The 22252-nt window shown below is 39.8% G+C and overlaps 1 protein-coding gene across 1 annotated transcript in view; it reads left to right on the top strand.

Moving 5' to 3' along the window:
- LOC134660218 (trichohyalin-like) overlaps positions 1–21052 on the top strand; it is an 86791-nt gene extending 65739 nt beyond the window's left edge. Inside the window, exons 9-21 of the mRNA XM_063515946.1 lie at positions 1602–1812; positions 2233–2385; positions 8216–8404; positions 8987–9126; positions 9236–11396; positions 12890–13156; positions 15052–15257; positions 16686–16749; positions 17891–18565; positions 18864–19024; positions 19125–19272; positions 19380–19502; positions 20829–21052. Coding sequence (XP_063372016.1) covers positions 1602–1812; positions 2233–2385; positions 8216–8404; positions 8987–9126; positions 9236–11396; positions 12890–13156; positions 15052–15257; positions 16686–16749; positions 17891–18565; positions 18864–19024; positions 19125–19272; positions 19380–19502; positions 20829–20858 — 4528 coding nt within the window. The 3' untranslated portion in view covers positions 20859–21052. The remainder of the gene's footprint in view (positions 1–1601; positions 1813–2232; positions 2386–8215; positions 8405–8986; positions 9127–9235; positions 11397–12889; positions 13157–15051; positions 15258–16685; positions 16750–17890; positions 18566–18863; positions 19025–19124; positions 19273–19379; positions 19503–20828) is intronic.
- Positions 21053–22252: the final 1200 nt, after the last annotated feature.

The following is a 22252-nucleotide window of genomic DNA, read 5'->3' as shown; positions in this document are numbered from 1 at the left end:
GAGAAATAAACACTTCTCATTCACTACATCCATGGTCTAATAAAACATGGTCTTCTCTTCCCAGAGTGTCACTTGCCTACGTCACAATAACATTGCCACTTTATTTCAACATAACATGTTACATGGGTACATTATATCTATGGTTAATAAGTTAATTTATTTCTTTATAATTTAATAATTTTCATTTATATGTATTTTATCTTAAATTTTACAATAACACGTCATTTTTAATTATTCGTTAGCAATATCTTCCGATTCACGAAAGAAATTTCAGACGTTCGGGTAATTCTGTTTACACTACTGGCAACACAGAATAGCGCTGTCACATTTGACAATCCGCCATTTTGTCCCTGACCGACCGTCCTTGTCGAACGGGTGTTAATTGTTATTTCCTTCTCGCTCAGTGTCAGCAGTCGCAGTGTTTTCCAAACTTTTCACGTCGTAAGCTTCGTAATTAATGTTTTGTTACGAAAATGGTTGGCTGCTCTATTCGGAACTGTAAGAGTAGGAGTGAAAAGTGCAGTATAGATTTGTTTTATTTTACTATATTTCTACATGAATAACTTAAAATTAATGCCGTTAAAAAAATTTTCACTGTTGGTTAAAATTCTCCCACATTTTAAAGTTTGAGAACCTGTAAACAGCATGATGACGTAGGCAAGTGCCAGTTAGGTCATTCGCGAATCTCGGAAGAGAGTACCAGGCGGAGTATATTATTATACCATGACTACATCGTGTAACGTCAGCTTTAACACGTCATGCGAAAATAGTGTAAAACCATCTGTAGGTATTCAGTATAATATAATAGTGGTATAGTCTGGTTAGCTAAAATAAGCAATAATTAACGATAATATATGAGTTTAATGTTTAACTGGAAGTATATGTCATCTAAAATATTATCTTGTTATAAAACGAACATCGAAGTGCGAAAAATATGATTCGCTCATAAAGCTCAAAAAATGAGTTGTGAAGGATATTATTTCAAAATTATCAAATGACTGTGCTTGGACTTAATTTTGAAATTTTTGTTAACGACGGTAGAATCAAAGAGCCTTTCTACCACGTTTAGCTGACCAGTATGTAAATATGTAACGAAATAGAGTATAAAACCATTTCCTTTTTATAAGTAGTTAATTTTTGCTTTAAAACACAACGGTTCTGTTAAGCACACCATTTAAATCACTCTTGGTAATCGGCAGAACTATGACAACTGATAAGTTAAGATTGTTGCTGTAAACCTCCAAAATGATCCGCGGCAACTTGAACTGTCCCAAGTCATCATTCGCTTGCCCTTGTCCCATTCACTTGGGGTCGGCGCAGCATGTCTTTTTCTTCCATAAGTACCTCTCTGTCGCCCGTCATCTCATCATTCACTTGCGTTCGTTTTATATCATCTCTCACAGTCTTTCCACCTTTTCCTTGCACCTCCCTCATTCATTCATACCTTTCTCATCACATGCCTTTCATCCCTCCTGTCCCAAGTAAAGTCCATAAATCACCAAGAGTGGCTTAAAATAATCATAAAAAAAATAAAAAATAAAAATTCTAATTTAAGTTAAAAATGTACCAACTCGCCTCCTAACCCGTCCTGTGTCATCCAGCGTCCAATCCAGCATCAGCCGCCTCCACTCCGAGCGAGACAAGGCCACCGCGGAGCTGGACAAGGCGCGGGAGGAGCTGGAGCGGACGCAGGCGACGCTCGGCAAGGCGCAGCTTCAGCAGGACAAGCTGCAGGCCGCGCTGGACAACGCGCACTCGGAGATCGACAAGCTGCAGGAGAAGCTGGACAAGGCTGCTGCCGAAGTCAGAAAGGTATATAACTATTAAACCCCCTGCGCTATAGGTACGCCAAAAAAAAATTATGCCAAAAATGCCTTACATCCTTTTGGAAAAGAGCTGATACTCTTCAAACTGCTAGGCTGGATTGATTATTATGAAACATACCTAGCTAAGAAGCACGCTTTCTCGTCAAAAATTTTCACCATTTCGAAAGCGGTCCATCCATTTGAGAGCTATGATAGTACGATACCACAGACAGCTAGATTGGCGTCAAACATATATGATATAACATCCCTCTTTATGCTTCGGAAGTTAAAAATAAATTTCATTAAATTGAATAGCATAAAGAAAGGCCCTTGTAAATAAGTACTTACAATTGATTTGACGATTATGACTTATCTTTTGTCACAGACAGTAACTTTACAAAAATCTAAATCTATCCTTCTCTTGCAGCTACAAGTGGACAGAGAGAAGCAATCGTACGACTTCGAATCCCTACAGTCCCAGTTGGACAAGGCGCTAGGCCAGGCCGGGCGGCTGCAGAAGGAAAGAGACACTGCACTACTAGACTGCGACCGCTACAGAGACAAGAACGATAAAGCACAAGTAAGTCTTCTGTCTCTATCTAATAGCTCTAAGTAGAGAGAAGCAATCGTACGACTTCGAATCCCCACAATCCCAGCTCGAAAGGCGCTGGGACAGGCCGGGCGGCTGCAGAAGGAAAGAGACACCGGACAACCGGACAAGAACGACAAGGCACAAGTAAGTGTTCTGTTTCTATCTAACAGCTTTAAGTAGAGAGAGAAGTAATCGTACGACTTCGAATCCCTACAATCCCAGCTCGACAAGGCGCTAGGCCAGACCGGGCGGCTGCAGAAGGAACGAGACGCCGCACAACTAGACTGCAACCGCTACAGGGACAAGAACGATAAAGCACAAGTAAGTCTTCTGTCTCTATCTAACAGCTTTAAGTAGAGAGAGAGAAGCAATCGTACGACTTCGAATCCCTACAGTCCCAGCTCGACAAGGCGCTGGGACAGGCCTCGCGACTGCAGAAGGAAAGAGACACCGCACAACTAGACTGCGACCGCTACAGGGACAAGAACGACAAGGCATAAGTACCTAAGCAGTTCTGTCTCTGTCTTTCAGCTACGGGTTTCCCAGTTAGTTGCACGGCAGATTTCCGATTCCAAATTCAGTTTTCGAACGCGAAGTGCGAATCGCGGGGGGTATTTTAGTTTCGTGACTAGATAATATTATCACCTGTGAACGCTTTCTTGCTAGGAACAATGTAGGTAACTGTATGTGCGAACTTTTCCCATCTCCCTACGCTACATGTTTTCAACTTTTAGATACTCCATTTTAACTAAAGTAGAACCTAGTTAGGTAACAATTTGGACCAGCGGGGCACTTTAAATTAATTTCACGCGAATCGGTGTCACAGTCATAACCTCATAACCACGTCGCTAAAAGCACTAAAAGCATAAAGGCGTCTGCCTTTATAACGGAATAAAAGCTAGAATGGACTCGCCAGCAATGTGTCACACTCACACGAGTTATAACTAAGAAATCTGTTAGGTTTGAAGCAAGTTGAGGATCTCGTGGTTTTTTACTATAACCGCTTCCTTTAGGTATTATCATTAGCATTACATAGTATAAAACAAAGTCGTTTCCCACTGTCTGTCTGGCCCTATGTACCTATGCTTAGATCTTTAAAACTACGCAACGGATTATGATGCGGTTTTTTTTAATAGATAGAGTGATTCAAGAGGAAGGTTTATGTATAATTTGTTAACCCGTGCGAAGCCGAGGCGGGTCGCTAGTTTTTACTAAAGAAATAAGGGCAAAAAAATTATAACATGGGAATGGGAATCTGAAATACTCCCTTACGTTACACAAAATGTAATCTTTATAAAAAAAAACCAAATAAGCCGCAAACACACTCTACTCCATGATAAAAATTCTTTTTGCACATTAACAACGTCGTTGCCTCTGCCAAAGTCGAGACTTATTTCGGTGTATTTAGTTTAGACATAAACTCAGCCTCTAAAGCCAAAAGGCCGTATTATAACGACAGACAATGGCCGTTTTGTTGAAACGGCCGGCGCCTTGCTGTCTGGTGTCTGCTGACTGCGCTGCGGCTAGACTAGTATTTGAGTTATTGGTATGAGATGGATCTGTGTTATTGCTATTGTTTTGTTAGAGAGATGCTGTATATAACCTAAACCTGTTAAGGCTAGTGGCTCTGTGCGGTCTAGAGCTCTAAAAAAACTGAATCGATAAAAAAATCGGACATCTTACTTAGGTTAGGTTACCTACCTTAACAATTTTTATCAGTATATCACAGAAAATTAATAGGTCCTCACGTTAAAATAAGACAGTTACTCTGTAGGTATAATCTTGGCTAAAAAGAAACAGTACGTTTATTATCTACTAGCGACCCGCCCCGGCTTCGCACGGGTTAACAAATTATACATAAACCTTCCTCTTGAATCACTCTATTTATTAAAAAACCGCATCAAAATCCCTTGCGTAGTTTTAAAGATCTAAGCATACATAGGGACAGACAGACAGCGGGAAGCGACTTTGTTTTATACTATGTAGTGATGTACCTACAATAATGAACCAACCTTCAGCAAATCTGCCAAGAATTTCGTATTTCTAAAGATAAAAAGATAATATCGGAACTACAAATCAGATGATGTAAAATTCAGAGCAGCGCGGTCTAGACCGAAGTTAGACCGATCTAGGTCATTGCTCTACGTTAATATTGAACGAGCCCGAATAGCCCCGGCTATTTTTGATTTGTAGCCAGATATAGTTACGTTTCTGGTTCAGAAACCTTCCTTCTGCTAGATAGCCATTTTCAAATTGTGCTCCGCAATGTCTTGGTAGGGGTTCTGCGAGGAAAAACTTAAAAAAAAAAAACAATATCGAGCTCTTCTATATGGCTGGTCGACAGTTCAATGGTGACGAACGAAAATATTTTATTTGGGCTGCGTTAAATATTTTATTTTTTAAAGGGGTTCCGTGCTTCCGTGTTCCGTCACCAAAAAAGTTTGAGAACCGCTGTGCTAGATTATTGACACGAATGATATTCGTTTTAGCTTTCCCAAGCCTCAGTAGTAATCCAGTGTTAAAAATATTTATAAATAAAAAACAAATGAAATTAAAAGAAATAAATAAATATTTTCGCTGTGGGAGGGTGCTAACATTATAATTGATGTATATATAACGAGTACTGATTGACTAGCACGTTATTTCGCAAATTAGCAGTTATATTTTTGTTTTGATTCTCAATTTGAGTATAAACTATTGCACATTTTCTATTTTTTTTTTTAATTTATATTTTAATAGGTAATAGGTTCCTTTAAAAAACATTGCTCCTGCTAACGGGTCTAACGCGATATTATTTTATCAACTTGACCTCATTTTAATGCTTCTGCTAAGCTAATATATTATAATCTCAATATATTATTAATTATTAATGATAAGCGCCTCGCATTCTCACACAAACAATTAAACACGAACTCAGAAAAATCGAATTATATATTTTAAATTAATAATAATTACTATTAAATTAAAATTACGTTACGGACGGATAATTTTGCGAGCAACGTAAAACGCCTTACTTGCTCATTCGGTCTCCTGGTCATCAGACGATGATGAAGAGAATCTTCGAGAACGTTTCACGTCCTCGCCGCTGCCTTTCTTTGCGTTGTATTCCGCTAAATCTTTCAAGTACTTCTCTTTCAACTATAAAAGAAACATCAAAATACACTAAGTGCTACTTGCACCAACCCACTAAGCCGGGGTTTAACCGTTAAGCCAGTGTCAATTGGTAACCATGGCAACTCCAGGTTTAACCGGTTAACCCAGGGTTAGTGGAATGGTGCAAGTGGCGTTAAATGTACAAAATGAGTGGTATCACTGGTATCCTTCTACTCCGACGTCGTGTCTAGTACCTACTGTCAACCATAAGTTTGCAGTGTGGTAGCATGTCATGGACAAAGCCATAACTCAATAAAGTTTGATACTTATCTACTTATTATGACTGCTCAAAGTGATTAAGTGTAAGGCCTGAGTGGACGCTCGAGTCTGGCGTGCAGCGGGGCGGGGCGTGCGGCGTGCATGTTAAACAAATGCAAGCGTATAGTAGCAGCCTCTTAGTGCACGTTGCTCAAATCACTTGGGAGCTCGACGCCACGCTGTACGCCCCGCCGAACGCTCCGCTTCGAGCGTCCACTCAGGCCTTACACTAAGAACTTATAGACATGCTAAACTGCTAGGTTAGTACAAGTATATACAACAAATACCAACTTTTGCTGCCTCCTCTTGCCATACGCTCTTGTCGGCCAATTTTTTCCACATCTTCCCAGCGATCTTGGCGATCTCCGTGACTCTGGCTCCCGGGTTCTCGGCTTTTATCTGCGGTCTGACACTGTTCAGCCAAAGGAAATATGCTGACAAAGGCCGTTTCGGTCTTTCTGACATTATCACACTTTAATTTGCTGAAAATAATAAAATTCAGTGGTATATTTAGCGACTAGTACCTAAGTACTACTTGCGCGCTGCTTCGCTGAGCGCTGAGATTTTTTAAAATCTAATTTGTACACAAAAATATTATACAAACCTATTTAAAGAACTATAAACATGCAAATGACAGCTTTCTTTTAAATGTATTTTATTTTTTAAGTGAACGTCTAGTACGTGACCAGCCACTATAAAAAGTTTGTATGTTTTAGTATGACATATGTAAAATGTATACACGAACGCAATTATACCTACCGTATCTTAAAACTGCGTATAAGACATTATAAACAATGGATGTACCAATATATTGCCATTAGGTATTTCATTTGCGTTACAAACATGTTAAGACCAAATTAATTCTGAATAAGACACTACGTTGCAAAGAGAATAAGAGAGAATATAATCTTTACAGAATGAAACGTCAATGTCAACTAGCAGATCTCAAAATTGATCTCAAGCGGCGGGAAATACCTAATGCTCTACATTATTTTACTTCGAATTTCACTCACGCGACATGTTTCGGAGAGCCTAGGTCTCCTGTAGGTCTCCATTTTCAAGCACTAACAGCTTAACAGTGACATAGTGACAGCGAGTGACTAAAAATTAGTTTACCTAATGTTTATTTTACTTAATTACATCAGCAAAGGAAATGGAGACGGGTGAACCGCGAATAACTTCTCATTTTGGTATAGACCAGTACCAGCGATTGTAGAGTAGTTAGACCAAGATAATTCTGACTCTGCAACGATTTGATAGCACCAAAGGATAGCACACGCTGTGCAAGTGTTATTTATACGACATAATGAAAACCAGCGCCATGGCTAAGAACAATAGTCATCGGCAGATGCTGAGCGGCATCCATTTTGGTGTCTTGTATTAGAATAAGATATATTAGGTTAAGATTTGACGCCAAATATACCATAAACAATTTCTATTTCTATATAATTTCATAGAAGTTTAACGTTTAAAATAACACTTGCACTGCGTGTGCTATCACAATCGTGGCAGACTTTTCTTGGTCTAACTCTAAATATAGTAAGTTCTCTGCCAAGTACAATGAGAAGGAGGAGCCTATGCCCTACTTTTAGAGTTCTAGCTAAAGTTCTAGGTCCCCAGTAAAGTTGTAGCTACAAGTTCTAGTTCTAATTATATTTTAGGGTCAGTCGTGTAATATGTCCCGGCAACCAAATAGTTGGGCATTGGACAATAAATACGAGGATTTCATTGATTTCGCTCAAATACCATGGCATGCTGCCAAACGCCATGCTGAGGCCTTAGTTTTCTTTGATTAAATTTCCTACGACTTTTTTATATTTTTTTTTTTGTAATTGCCACGAGCATATTGCCCTCGTACATATTGTAAGCTTTTATTTAAGTAGCCGTTTTGTATTGTACGAGTACTGGTATGTACCTATATTATACAATGTCATGTGTATCGTAACTATCGTATCTTAACCAGCTTAAGAAAATTAAGATGTTAACGTCCTCACTACGTGATGTTTATTGTTAGAGTGAGACAGTAATCATCGTTTTGACCCTTTCCTCTCAATCGTTGTAGTATTTTGTCGAAATTTACTATATCAACTATGTAAATATAAATTAACCAAAGAGACAACAATGTAGGTACTCTTATAAGTACGCTTCACAATAAAAGTAATATCTGGCATACCTATACTTACCAAGGTTCGATAATTTAGAGTATTTAGATCTACTCTAAATAAAGCTGGTCAACCAAATCTTGTCAGTAAAAAAAGGCGCGAAATTCAAATTTTCTATGGGACGATATCCCTTCGCGCCTACATTTTTCAAATTTGCCGCCTTTTTCTACTGTCAAGATCTGGTTGACCAAGTATACTATACATTTTTTCCTGCATTATTTTCAACATACTTTCATCTCTTTCAGGCCCTAGTAGCCCGCATCCAGAAAGAGCGAGACGCCGCGCTAGCAGAAGCGGCGAGCTGCCGAGAGCGCGCCGAGGCAGCCGCGGCCGCAGCCAATCGGGCCGCGCGAGACAGAGACAGCGCGGCCACCGAGCTGGATGTGCTTAGAGAGAGATGGGAGAAGGCGCATCAGCAGCACCAGAAACTTACGGTGAGGAATGACTTTTGACCTTGACGACATGGGGAACATACATGGGGTGCTAGGAGGAGACATAGTTAACATAATCAAAAGTGTAGGAGATAATAAAGAGGTAAAAAAAAAATACGGGCACGAGAGCTAAGGGCACGTCGTGTTTATAAATGGAAGAAAATAATGCAACAGCTATCTGAAAAACTTATGGCGTGAAATCAATGTTTTATCCTAACATTAAAAGTTTTTGATAAAACATGGTAATCACGTCATATTTAGTTTGCTATGCTTATACTATTTTATTTGGATATACACCTGTATACAATTATTTTACATGATTTAGCTGTAACATGTGCACGCATGGTAGTTGTTAATTCGTTTTGCTATTACTGTCTCACCACAGTCCTCACGACACAGGCTTGACCTAGTGTGAGGGCTACTGTTAATCTTGTAATGTAACGTGTGTATTATACATGTATAATTACCTACTTTTGTCAATCTTGCTAGCTCTACTTGGTTAATAAAGAAATTTTGTATTTTAGTATTTTTTGTATTTGCATTTGTGTTATGATTAGTTTACAATATGGAGTTGGTCGGTTCCAGATGGAGCGCGACGACGCCCTCACGGAGACGGAGATCCTCAAGGAGAAGCTCGACAAGGCGCTCTACTCCACGCAGAAGACCGTCGAGGAGAAGGAGACCGCACACAAGGAGTACGAGAAAATGCTAGAAAAGTATGATAGGTACTATCTGTTCAATGTCGTCTTGTGTTGGTGGCGATGTCTGTACTGTGATCGTGCTAACAAAACACACCTCAACTACCAGGTTATAATGTCAACAATTCTATTTCAGATCACAGAATGAAATCTACAGACTCCAGAATAAGATAGACATTCTCGAAGCGGACAAAGACCGATTGGAACTAGAACTGGAGAAACACTTACACATGTCCACCAAATCGAGGGATGATCAGAGAAAGCTGCAAGACGAACTGTCGAGATTGCAGGAAATGTATGACCGAGCGTCTTTGCAACTGGGCAGAACCAAAGAACAGGAAGAAAAGGCAAAGGAAGACATGGACAGACTATGTGTCGATATAGAAATGGTACGAGAGCGGTACGAGAAATCGCAAATAGAACTCCGTAGGCTCCAAGCGGAAAAAGAAAAGCTTGTCGGTGATAGTGAACGTTTGCAATTCGAATACGACCGCGCGATGACTCAGTGCGGCAAGGCGCAGGCTTCCAACGAAAAAACGCAGGAAGAAATGGCAAGAGTGCAAATAGAGCTCGAAAAGATGTACGACAAGCACGACAAAGTGTCCGCGGAACTTAGAAGAGTACAGGCTGAACTAGACAAAGTCAAACAGGACGCGTCGGGCGCGAAAGAAGAGGCCGAGCGGTACGCGGCACGATACGGGAAATACCATGACACGAAGGAAGAACATGAGAGAACTAAGATGGAGCTGGAGCGACTTCGCGTGCGGTTAGAGAAGACCACGCTAGACCTGGAGCGCGCCCGCAAGGCCGAGGAGGAAGTCACCCGGCTGCGCTCGGAGCTCGAACGCACCGAAGGCATGCGAGGTAAATACCAATTCGAACAGGACAAGTGGACCAACGAGTTAACGCGAGTGCAAGCTGAGTTGGACAAGCAACGCGAACGCTTCGACGCGGCGCAACTTGAAATCCAGCGTCTACAAGCCGAAAAGGAGCAAGCAGAGACTAAGTTGCACGAGTCGAATATACAACTAGAGCTATCCAAGACCGAAGTGACGAAGCTAAGTGCAGCGTTGGAGAAGCAAAGGGCAGAACTTGAACGCGCTCATATTGAGTGTGAAAAGTTCCGGGATAGATGTGAGAAGCTTAAGCTACGATCGGATCAGCTCGACAAAGACAACGAGCGACTCAAAGGTGAACTGCAGCAGATCGAAAGGATGAAGCTCCAGGCCGTAGCTGGAGACAAGGCTAGAACTGAGGACAGACTGGAGATCGAACGACTTCGAGACAAACTTGAAAAAGCCATCCAGGCAAGAGATTCTACAGAAATGGAGGCCGGCCGCCTAGCGAAGGAACTAGAAAAGTCGCAGATACATCTCGCGAAATATCAGGAAACGAATGAGTCTACGCGAGTTGAATACGAGAGGATGACAAATGAGTTAGGACGCATGCATGAACGCCTCGAACGAACGATCTTGGAGATGAGGCAGATTGAACAAGAGAGGGATGCGCTGCGAGCCGAGATCCAGAACACGAGGCGAAACATTGAACAGCAACAGCGAACCCTGGATCACCGAACGCAAGAAACTCTAGTCAAACTCCAGCAAGAATTGGCGCAGTCTGTCCGGGACAGAGAAAAGATGGCCTCTATATTAGAGCAGAGAGATAAGCAGGCGGATGCTATTGAAAAGCAGATAGTCAAGTTAGAAGCGGACACGAAGCAGTTGACCATCGAGCGCGACCAACTTGTAGCCCAATTAGAAAAGTCTCAAGACATGCTCGTGAACTTCCAACGCGAGCTGAACGCTTCGGAAGCTGAGCTACAAAAGCAGCGCGAAGAAGTCCGCAGACTAAAGGAGGAGCAGAGAAAGATGGCGCAGGACCAAGAGCGTGGTACCAAATCCGTCCTAGAGGGCAGAGAACGTGAGATCGTTAAACTACAGCAGCAGGTCCAGAATGTTAGTAAAGAGAGGGATACGATCAGACAGCGAGCCGAAGCGGCCGAGAAGCAAGCTCAGAAAGCCGGAGAAGTCGATAAGTGGAGAGCTGCCGTCGAGCAGGAGAAGACCAAGGCTATCGCGGCGGAAAAGGCTTTAGCGGAATGTCAACAGCGTTTACAGTCGATAGAGAAACAGTTCCAGGCGCAGCAGCAGCAACTCGCGCAGCTGCAGCGCGCCGGCGGCGGCGACGTGCGCGCGCAGCTGGAGGCGTCGCAGGCGGAGGCGCGCGCCGTGGCCGTGGAGCGCGAGCGCTGTCAGGCGCAGCTTGAAATGCTGGTCCAAGAGCTCGAGAAGACACAGGTCAGTTGGAGGATCGCCTGGCGACGAGCGGCTGTTGCGGCATCTGGTTGAATCGAGTTTCGAAGGCGTCAGAAGAACTTATTTGACTTTGTAAATGTAGAGTCTAGTTATGACGGTATTACAATACATAGTCCGTGAAATGTTTAAATACAAGCATTAGTCAGATTTTAGAAAGATAAACATATATACACATATTGTACAGTTATCCACTTGGTAATAACATTGATCATTACAAAATCAGTATTTAGCTGATGTAGCACTCACTGCAATCGAATTAATGAGATTTATGAAATTGAAAACTAGGTTCTTTCTTCTTCTAATTTGAGTATTTTCTTCACGTGTTTTTTTCTTAATTTCCTCTTTATATACCTTCTTAAAAATATACTACCAATATTTGCACGTTTAATCCACGTTTAATCTACGTATAACTAACCGAAGGATATCTTGTAGCATTTCATGGACTGCGTATTTTACTGTACTTCAGATGGGTAGAAACTCGATTGAACCCTTTCGCGTCGCGTTTTCGCTTCATTGCACCGGATTTCGAGTAGATTTCATATTTTTGTTTTAAAATCATCATCGCCGGTCATGTGTATGAATAGTAGCATGCCCCAGCCCGCTGGGATCCTCCAACATTCCTCATTATATGTTCCTCATACTTATGTTTTATTAGATATATCATGCAGTGTTGGTGATACATCGTGAATGTTTTGCAAATTGTTGCACCTTACATTTTGTCTTGTATTTTTGCACAAACCTTTGCAATGAAATAGAATATTCATTCAACACTACTCTCATGGTTCAAAACACTCAACTAAATCTATTTGAGTGTTTTAGGATCATCATTATAAGTAAATAATTAGACATTTAGAATGATAGATTATAACAAACATGTGTAAATATTCTCTCAACTCAACATTATGTTGAATATTAAGTTTGAGTTCCATGGTTTATACTTTATAGTATAAATTTTATACCTACTTCAAAATCGTGTTATGTTGGGTGCAAACAATTCGCAAAAGCTTTGTGTACAACTAAATTGTTATCTTTCTCTTTTTCAGCATTCGCTACTGTCTTGTGTAAATGCGATCATTGTTCATCGTTGCAAATTAAATATATATTTACAAATTTAATTTCTATCATTGACTTTGTTGCTGCGAACAATTTATATTTTGCAATTATTTGTAAAAAGTTCTGCTTGTAGGTGTGGCTTAAAATTTACAATTGTATTTTTCGACATTTCTTACCTACAGCTTTTTGTAAGTGACGAAATTGCTACGCAGTATCAAATGTATTGTATCAGTGGTAAAAGCCATTCGTGTTGTAATGTTAATCCTTTTATTAGACGAACTAAATGAGTATAGTTTTACATAAACAACATCCTACGCAGCTATTAATGTAATTATTAGGTGTTCAAAGCTGTTAACGTTCAAAAACTCATTTAGTTTGCGCTTAATGTTAATCATAAAACCAACTCAAATTCCGATTTCCAGCTCGATCTCCACGAAGCCAACAAGAAGCTACAGGCGGCTGGCGCACAGAACGCCAAAGCTGGGGAAGATTCAGCCCAAGCTAAGAGGCAACTCCAAGAAGAATTCAAGAAGCTGGAAGACGCGAGAAGACAGTTTGAAGAACACAGGAAAGCGGTCGAAGCAAAGAGGAAAGATGTGGAAGAGAAAGAAAAGTCGCTGGCGGAACTGGATCGGCAGTTGAAGAAGAGGAAAGAGCAAATGGACCAAATGGAAGCATCTTTGAGGAAGGTAAGCTATAAGTATTGCTGTAAATAATTACACAAACATTTACTAATATTTTGGCATATTTAGTTCGCGTAGCCACGTCACTTGGAAAGACTGGTAAAATTGTTAACATCTTGTAACTGCGCCAATTTTTCGAACTTTCCGCACTTGATTTGATAGGTATTGTTTTTGTTTGTCATTGTCGGGTTTTTAACCGACGAAGAAAACGGAGGAGGTTCTCAAGTCGAGGCTAGGGCTTGCAATTCGAATATTCGAATATTCGAATTTGTCGAATATTCGACCTGTTTTGATATTCGAATATTCGGCCGCTCAGGTTTCGAATATTCGAATATTTTTTATTAATAAAAAAAAATCTATGTCATCCGCTGTAGTTACAGTTTCTGTGTGTTTTACGGGTATTTACAGTGAATGAGGAACGGTAGGTACCCAAATACGAAGGATATAATATTTTTACTGTATTCCTCTTGATAGACTTCGTGAATACAGTGAAACCTAACTCAATTTAAAAGAAAACGAAATCAAAAAGTATGTTATTTTTACGGTGCGTAAGTTTTAAGTTAAAGGGTCATTCTGTTTATTCAGTACAAGCGTACATTAAGCGAATTTTTGAAGTCTAAACCTTGCCATTTATCGCAATTCTCAAAATTAATCATACCAAACCTGCCCAACTTGGTAATCTAACCATGCACCTTTAGCTGACGAATAATCCACCCAGTACTCAACTAACTTTTTCCCTTAAATATTCCAATATTATATAATTAACCGACCATTAGGAATAATAACTTGCCAAAACAAATAAAGTCAATAAAGATTCAAAATACAATGAAATTAAAGGCCTTTTTACAGGCCTCTGAGTGATTACAAGTTAATTTAAATCGGAAAATAATTACCTACTAAAAAAAATATCTTACATACCTAGGTGTTTGGATGGTTAAAGTTATATTATTTCACGCAACGACGCATTTATAATAAGTTTTATCTAGAAATATTAAATACGTTTAATTTTGGCGTTTTACTTGTTTTTATAAATGTGGGCATCTTATAAATAGTAGGATGATAAAATCTAGTCAAATAAGTGGATTTCTGCCAAATATCCTTAGTTTTAGCAATATGTGAAAAAAGCTTTTGAATAAAACGATAATAAACCGATTTCTCGTTCCTTTTCTTATTTTTTATAATATTCGAATAATTATTCGAATATTCGAATACGTCGTCAGAAAAAGTCGAATATTAGAATATCTGAAAGTTTCGAATATTTGCAAGCCCTAGTCGAGGCGTATTTTTTTTTATGTATGATCACGCATAACTTTTTACAGATTAGTTCGATTTGGATAATTATTTTTTTATTGGAAAGGGTATATCTCGAAGTTGGTTCCATAAAGTAAATTAGGAAAAAAAAATCCAACCTTAAGGGTAGGAAAATAGGGGATGATTGATTTTTCACTCAGCGATTGTAACGTATGACCACGCATAACTTTTTACAGAGTAGTCCGATTTTTTTCATACATGTGTCGCGCTCTTAACAATGCGTTAAAGCTAAAAATGGAAAAATAAAAACTTTTTACAAAAAAAAAATAGAACCGACTTCAAAAAGGATGAAATAAAATATTATCCTTTTTGAAGTCTATTCGTTACCAACTGATATGTTTGAAGTCGGTGCCAAGCCAAGTAGTAACAATACCAGTCAAAAATAATCAGCTTTATGGCTATAAATCCCATTTTTGACTGGTATTGTTACTTGGCACCGACTTCAAACATATCAGTTGGTAACGCATAGACTTCAAAAAGGATAATATTTTATTTCATCCTTTTTAAAGTCGGTTTTTCTACCCTTTTAACCTGTTTCTGTAAAAAATTATAATAGACTTTAAATGTAAAATTTTAACACATTATTTCAGGCTGGTGGAAGCACGGCAGCGGTAACAGACATGAACCGCAAGCTGACAGACACGCAGAAGGAAGCGGAGACGATGAAACAGCAGCTCGAACAGAGCAAGGAGGAGGCGGCCCGTCTCTCCACCGAGACGGAGCGCCTGCTGCAGCTCGTGCAGATGTCGCAGGAGGAGCAGGCGCAGAAGGAGAAGCAGATGATGGAGATGCAACAGTAAGTCTTATCGTACATGACTGACACACAGAAGGAAGCTGAGACGATGAAGTAGCAGCTCGAACAGAGCAAGGAGGAGGCGGCCCGTCTCTCCACCGAGACGGAGCGCCTGCTGCAGCTCGTGCAGATGTCGCAGACGGAGCAGGCGCAGAAGGAGAAGCAGATGATGGAGATGCAACAGTAAGTCTTATCGTACATGACTGACACAGAGAAGGAAGCTGAGACGATGAAGTAGCAGCTCGAACAGAGCAAGGAGGAGGCGGCCCGTCTCTCCACCGAGACGGAGCGCCTGCTGCAGCTCGTGCAGATGTCGCAGGAGGAGCAGGCGCAAAAGGAGAAGCAGATGATGGAGATGCAACAGTAAGTCTTATCGTACATGACTGACACACAGAAGGAAGCTGAGACGATGAAGTAGCAGCTCGAACAGAGCAAGGAGGAGGCGGCCCGTCTCTCCACCGAGACGGAGCGCCTGCTGCAGCTCGTGCAGATGTCGCAGGAGGAGCAGGCGCAGAAGGAGAAGCAGATGATGGAGATGCAACAGTAAGTCTTATAGTACATGACTGACACACAGAAGGAAGCTGAGACGATGAAGTAGCAGCTCGAACAGAGCAAAGAGGTGGCCCGTCTCTCCGCCGAGACGGAGCGCCTGCTGCAGCTCGTGCAGATATCGCACGAGAAGCAGGCGCAGAAGGAGACGCAGATGATGGAGATGCAATAGTAAGTCTTATCGTACATGACTGACACACAGAAGGAAGCTGAGACGATGAGGTAGCAGCTCGAACAAAGCAAGGAGACGGAGCGCCTGCTGCAGCTCGTGCAGATGTCGCAGGCAGAAAGGAGTGCAGAAGGAGAAGCAGATGATAGAGATGCAACAGTAAGTCTTGTAGATGCAAAAATATACTGTAGGTAAGTGTAAAATACGAAGTAGATAACGAAGATGCAACGACAAAACCACTATCAAGACAAAGTAAAGTTTGGCTTGTCTGAAAAATTATTCAAAATATACATAGTGAAATGAAAGGCTTCTCATTAGGCATCTGGGCATCTAGAGGTTATATCATATCGTTTAAAAGAATACGTAGTATATTAGTAGATGACTAAAATGCACCAATAAATCCTGTCGATTTGTGAAAAAAATAACTAAAAAAAGGAAATGCTAACTCAATAACTTAAAATTGAAAATGATGGAGATGTGATAGGAAATCATGTAGCTAAATACATAAGTACATAAGATTCAATTCATAAGGTTGAACAATGATGGACCAGGACTTACGTACCTAAGCCTTGTAAAATTTGAAATTCTTTATGCATTCGTCACTCTATTCATAATACCTACAATACGAGTATAATATAGCTATTTATTGCCGACAATTTTCATATCGCTGAAAATATTTCGATTTATTGACGGACATTGAAATCAAATTCCAGGTCTATAAGGAACCTCCAAGCCAAACTGAAAAGTCAGCAGCAAGCGCAAGCACAAAGAGAAGAGGTAGGTCTTGTTTTAATTTTTACTCTTGCAAATCAACAGATGTACTGTTTATACTTTTCATAGGTCTAATTTTATAAGAGTATGTGTTCATTCAACGAAGTACCTAACTTGTTTGCAAATAAAAATGTAATAAGTAACCATACATAACATCAGTGCTAACTTTACACAATGTTAAACTTTAGAAACTCTTGTAAAGAAAGCCCTTTCACATTGTCCTATCCGATAGTCGGTATCAGAAGTCAGAACCAACAACACAAAGAATGGCATTGTTCATTACCACCTGAATATTAATATCGATATTGCAAATAATAATTATGGTATCAATGTGAAAGGACTCTATACAAGGAGCGGAATTCGAACTCATTTATATTGGTGCTAGCGTGATGCTCTGCCAGTTATTACTCGCAGTTCGCAGTGCATCATATCAAGATCGAATGCCGCCTCAACCTCAAACTTTGTGCTAACCAGTCTAACCACTAACCCGACTAACTTTGTTTCATGCAGGCTGGACCCGCTGGCTTCCTCAAAAGCTTTTTCTAAGTTAGTCCTTCGCACCAAGACTGTCATTCATTTATTTGCTCTTTCGTTTACATTTGTTTGACGCCGACGATTCCGTTAGCGACCCACGTCTTTCGGTAACGAGTAACACAAGTAAGCTTTACACTCACAATTTCGTGTTAAGTAATGTTATCGATATCGGTATTGAGTATATAATGAAGTGTTCAGATAATAATATTCCTCTCTCGTGGTCGACGTCGAGTCCGTATCCTCGACGCGGCTTGTAACAGCACACAAATAAGATAATTATTAGTTTAGCGATAATTTTTAAGTGATGTTTAAAGAAAATCTAATAATCGTGTTCAGCGGGAATTATTTTTTAAGTATTGATAAAAAAACAATTGTAAAACTGTTAAGTAATCATGTATTTAGATAGATCGAGTAAGTTGTCCACTAGTCGATGTTACCCAGCTTTCAATCTTGTTATGCGGAATATCAATAACTTTAAATAAAAAAAAACTATGTTGACTTTTCTCGAGTTATTTTTGAGTTTATATTGTTGAATTTTGTTGTTGAAGTAAAAACGGGCTGTTTATTGATTTCTTTTTGTTTTTTTCATCTGTCGTTTCCCCAAACACGTTAGGAACTGAGCCGGTCGAAGCAGAGCGAGCTGGCGGCCATGAGCGAGCTCGCGCACGCGCTCGCTCACACCGACGAGCTGCGCTCTAAGCTAGAAGAGGGTAAAATGAAAATAATCGACCTAGAGATCGAGCTTAACGAGTCGTCGCTTATTCTGTCCGAGGTACTCAAAATATCAGATAGCCAGGAGCTAACACAAATAAAAAAGAGCAAAAGCTTTTTCGAGCTCCAGAAAAGTGGTAAGGTAGTGGATAGGCTTGACAAGGGCAGATATAGTAGGAGTTTTAATGATTTGAACATACTTCACGACGAGAATAGCGAGGAACCGAGTATGCCAAAGCTGGCCAGGAAGATCAGCAGCCTGTCGAAAGAGATCGCTATAAAGAATTCGAAGATTATTGAACAGCAACGTTGCATATCTATACTAGAAGAAGCACTCCGTGAAAATAATAATATAGCTGAATTCGAACAGCTACTCGCCGTAGTGAGAAGCAAAGATGAAAGAATAACTGAGCTAGAAAAGATTATAAGTAAGAAGTCGGGAACAATGACAACTGATTTCAAAGATAAGAGAATACTGGAGTTAGAAGACGCTTTGAAGGAATCTTTTACGATAGCAGCGGAAAGAGAGAATGTTTTCTACGAGGAAGAACAAAGGAGAATAGCAACTTTACACAAGGTAATTATATAATTATGAATGACAAAAAATTAAAATATTGTATTTTCATGATTTAGTATTTTATCCTTATGATTGTTTTAATACCAAGCACGGAGGCTGAATTAAGCACATTTGAGCTAGAGGATCAAATTTAGTTATTGCATGTTTTTACTGAGATATCTATTTGATGGTCGTACCATTAAACTTACCACACAGCACACCCGAAGGAATTTCTCAAAGTGAATTTTGCTAGATAGCGGCCACTATCTTATTTTTCGGAAACCTCCTCTCAAATGACCCAATATTTCTATCATTCCAGATGAGGAAAATGGAACAGCGTATCCGCTCCCTCCAGAACGCATCAGTCATGAACTGTGGCACGTGCTCCTCTGTCCTGAGGAGGTTAAAACAATTGGAGGACTCCCTGGGACACTGTGAGAGAAGACGGGACGCGGCGGTCGGCGAATTAGCGCATATCATGTAAGTAAACTATTTGTTGAATTTAATTTAACAGGTTAATCATTATTAAAGAATCACAGTTATAATTAAATGTAATGTACTTAACGTTTTTTTTCTTTAGTCAAGACATCTTGAAAGGAGCAATAAGCGAGAAAGACTCCCAAATCGCCGAGCTGGAGGTGAAAGGGGTACTGAGCGAGGTCGAGACGGAGAGATGCGACGCACTAAAGGTCGAGCGAGACAGGCTGCTAGAAAGGCTGAAGATAGAGGTAATGAAGTTTATATAATGTAAACCTGCTGATTTCTTCATAACCCTTTATCAAGATGTCAGAAATAGAAAGTCTAACGAAGGGTTATGTCTCATATTAAATTTCAGAACGAACACATAGTGGAGGTGCAGCGCACGTTGTACCAGGCGCCCATGGCCGCCGAAGAGAGCGCGCTGCCGGACCTTGCGCTCGCCGACGAGCTCATCGCCGTGGACAATGTAATACTTTGGGTACTAACTCCACGGTATAGAGAACGGTTTGGCTTGCCGAGTGAATTTCACTAGCTTAAGCGTTCCATTTCCACTGCGGAACATTGACAACCTTCCTTCCATCCATCTTCTGTCAATCTTGTAGGATCGCTGTGCACAGCGTTTATTTATCCGTTGTATTGACTTTAATGCCGATAAGTATATGACCTAGCACTCGCCTACGAGCTCATCGCATTGGACAATGTAATACTACACAAGGTACTAGCCCCACGACATAGAGAACGGTGAGAGCTTGCCGAGTGGGTTGACTAGCTTGTACTTATCACAGCAAGCTAGCACTTGCCGACGAACTTATCGCAATGGACAATGTAATACTTTGGGCACTAGCTCCACGAATCAACGACAAAGAGCACGGTTTGAGCTTGCCGGGTGGGTTTGACTATTTAAGAGGTTATATTTGTCAATCAGCCTTCCTTACTGCTGCAGAAAGAGCCCCACCCAACCCACAAAAATCCTCCCCTATCTATAAATATTGAAAGGATTCAAACCATTTGGGAAGAAATGCCATGTAATTTTTCGCACTTGTATAGGAGTGGCAGGCAGAAAAGCTCAGGAAAACGTCAGACAGTAATTTATATTTATAGATCTTTTTGTCTGTCCGTCCAACGTTTCCTAATAAATGACGTTACGAAGGTAAGTGCTACAATAAGACGACAAGTTGCAGTGTTACTTGATTTTTTCTGACTAATAAGTTTGCGTGTTTGTGCGTGTGTTGGAGTTACAAATGTGCAAGTTGAGGAAAGTTTTCAAAACTTAATTTCAAAAATTTCACTTCATAACTTTTATTTTGGAAATGGATAATATTAATCCTTAATTCCTTATACAAAAATATGAGAAATTTGCCGTAATTTTGTAAACTTACCGACGGCACATTAATTGGAGTTATCATCGTTAGGTTCATCATCATCATAATAATACTAAACGCCAAAGAAAGTTTACAATGTATTTAATAACGCTTTATCTACCGCAATACCTACTCATTACTCTCATTAGTCATTAGTCATTACGACCGACTGTGTGTTGTATTTTTAAATAGTTTTAAAAGTTGTCAAAAGATGACGTTTGACAATTTAGTGCCGTCGGATTCGGCTGATATACATATACTTGGTCAACCAGATCTTGACAGTAGAAAAAGGCGGCAAATTTGAAAAATGTAGGCGCGAAGGGATATGGTCCAAAATTTGAATTTCGCGCCTTTTTTTACTGACAAGATTTGGTTGACCAGCTATACCTCCCTATCACAATCAATAATTGTTTGATTCCGTTAATTGACTCGGTGTGTTTCAGGAGGACGACATCCCGGCGACCGTGCTGTGACGCCACAAAGCTAAGTTTTCACAGACGTTTTCAAACGTAGTCACACGCACCCATCTCATCCGCTACCTTACCATGCTTTTCACTTCAACCTGAAAAACGCCCCAAAAAACGCTTGCTCCGAACGCGTTCCGAAATTTAAATTTCGAACTGACCAACTGTTTTTTTTTTCTGTAAATAAATAAGTTTTTAATGTTTGTTTTTTTTTATTATCTGACGTGGTTTCTTTCACAAGGTCTCATAGTAAATATACGATATTTTTTTAATAAATCGAACCAAATCATTTTATAATTATATAATTAATTACCTAATGCACTTGTTAACGATTGTATACCTTTAGAGCAATAATTTTTAAATCTTACCAGTACCTATTCTAGTAAAATTTTCACACTCGGTGTCTATTTTTATCCTATTAGTAAAATATATTACCGTTTTTACTGCCTCCATAGTATTTATTAGGTACTTACACGATTGTTTCCAAATATAATAGTTAAAATTATTTACCTATTTAAATGCATAAAGTAGGCGAATCGAAAACTTTCAAAACTTAGGGTAGTTAATAACTGGTTTTATTTAATTATAGCGAAATTATGTATTACCTATTATTAACGACAGTGCGACATTGCCGAAATATTTATGTTATTAAGTAATGCAATACAATTAAACAACGAGTTGGTTTAATAATATGGTTTACAAATAAAAAACATATCATGCACAAATTGAAGACAAAATGCTGACAGTCTGCATATCATAAAATATACAAAAATTAGACTATCCAAAAAGTTTTCGGAAATGTCAAAAAATTTATCGACGGAAAATACCCCAAATTTTTTAGAAAATCTGTGTGTCTGCCAACGGTGTCAGTAGCAAACCTACTCAAAAACATATATTCATTCTCTTTCTTCGTAGTGATGTTGCTAGTGTAAGAAAGAGATGACTGGATTGCTCAGTGGTCTATCATAACATAAGGGTGGAATCACATCTGTCAGCATCGAGGCGCATTTTATGTATGAGAAATTGCTCGTTAGTATGAAGATGCGTACGCAATACGCATGCTTTCAGCTTTCCGATGCGTACGCATCTTCATACTAACGAGCGATTTCTCATATATAAAATGCGGCTCGATGCTGACAGATGTGATTTCACCCATTAAGTTAAGGCGAGGTATCTTGCCCGAAGCATCTTAATGCTTCGGGCAAGATACCTCGCCTTAACTTAATGGGTAAATGCAACTGTAATAGACGTCAAGAATGTTTTGGTGACATCATTGGCTGCAACCGTAAATTGTTATCTTTGACATTTGCGTCAACCAAGGATCGTAGCTTCTTATTATTATGTAATCTCTTAGGGAGAATGTTGAAACTATTTTTGTGAAATCAGAGACGGTAGCACGCTAG

This window comes from Cydia amplana, chromosome 2, assembly GCF_948474715.1.
Source record: "Cydia amplana chromosome 2, ilCydAmpl1.1, whole genome shotgun sequence".
NCBI lineage: Eukaryota > Metazoa > Arthropoda > Insecta > Lepidoptera > Tortricidae > Cydia > Cydia amplana.
Note: the sequence above shows the minus strand (reverse complement) of the source record. Positions and strands in the feature narration are given on the sequence as shown.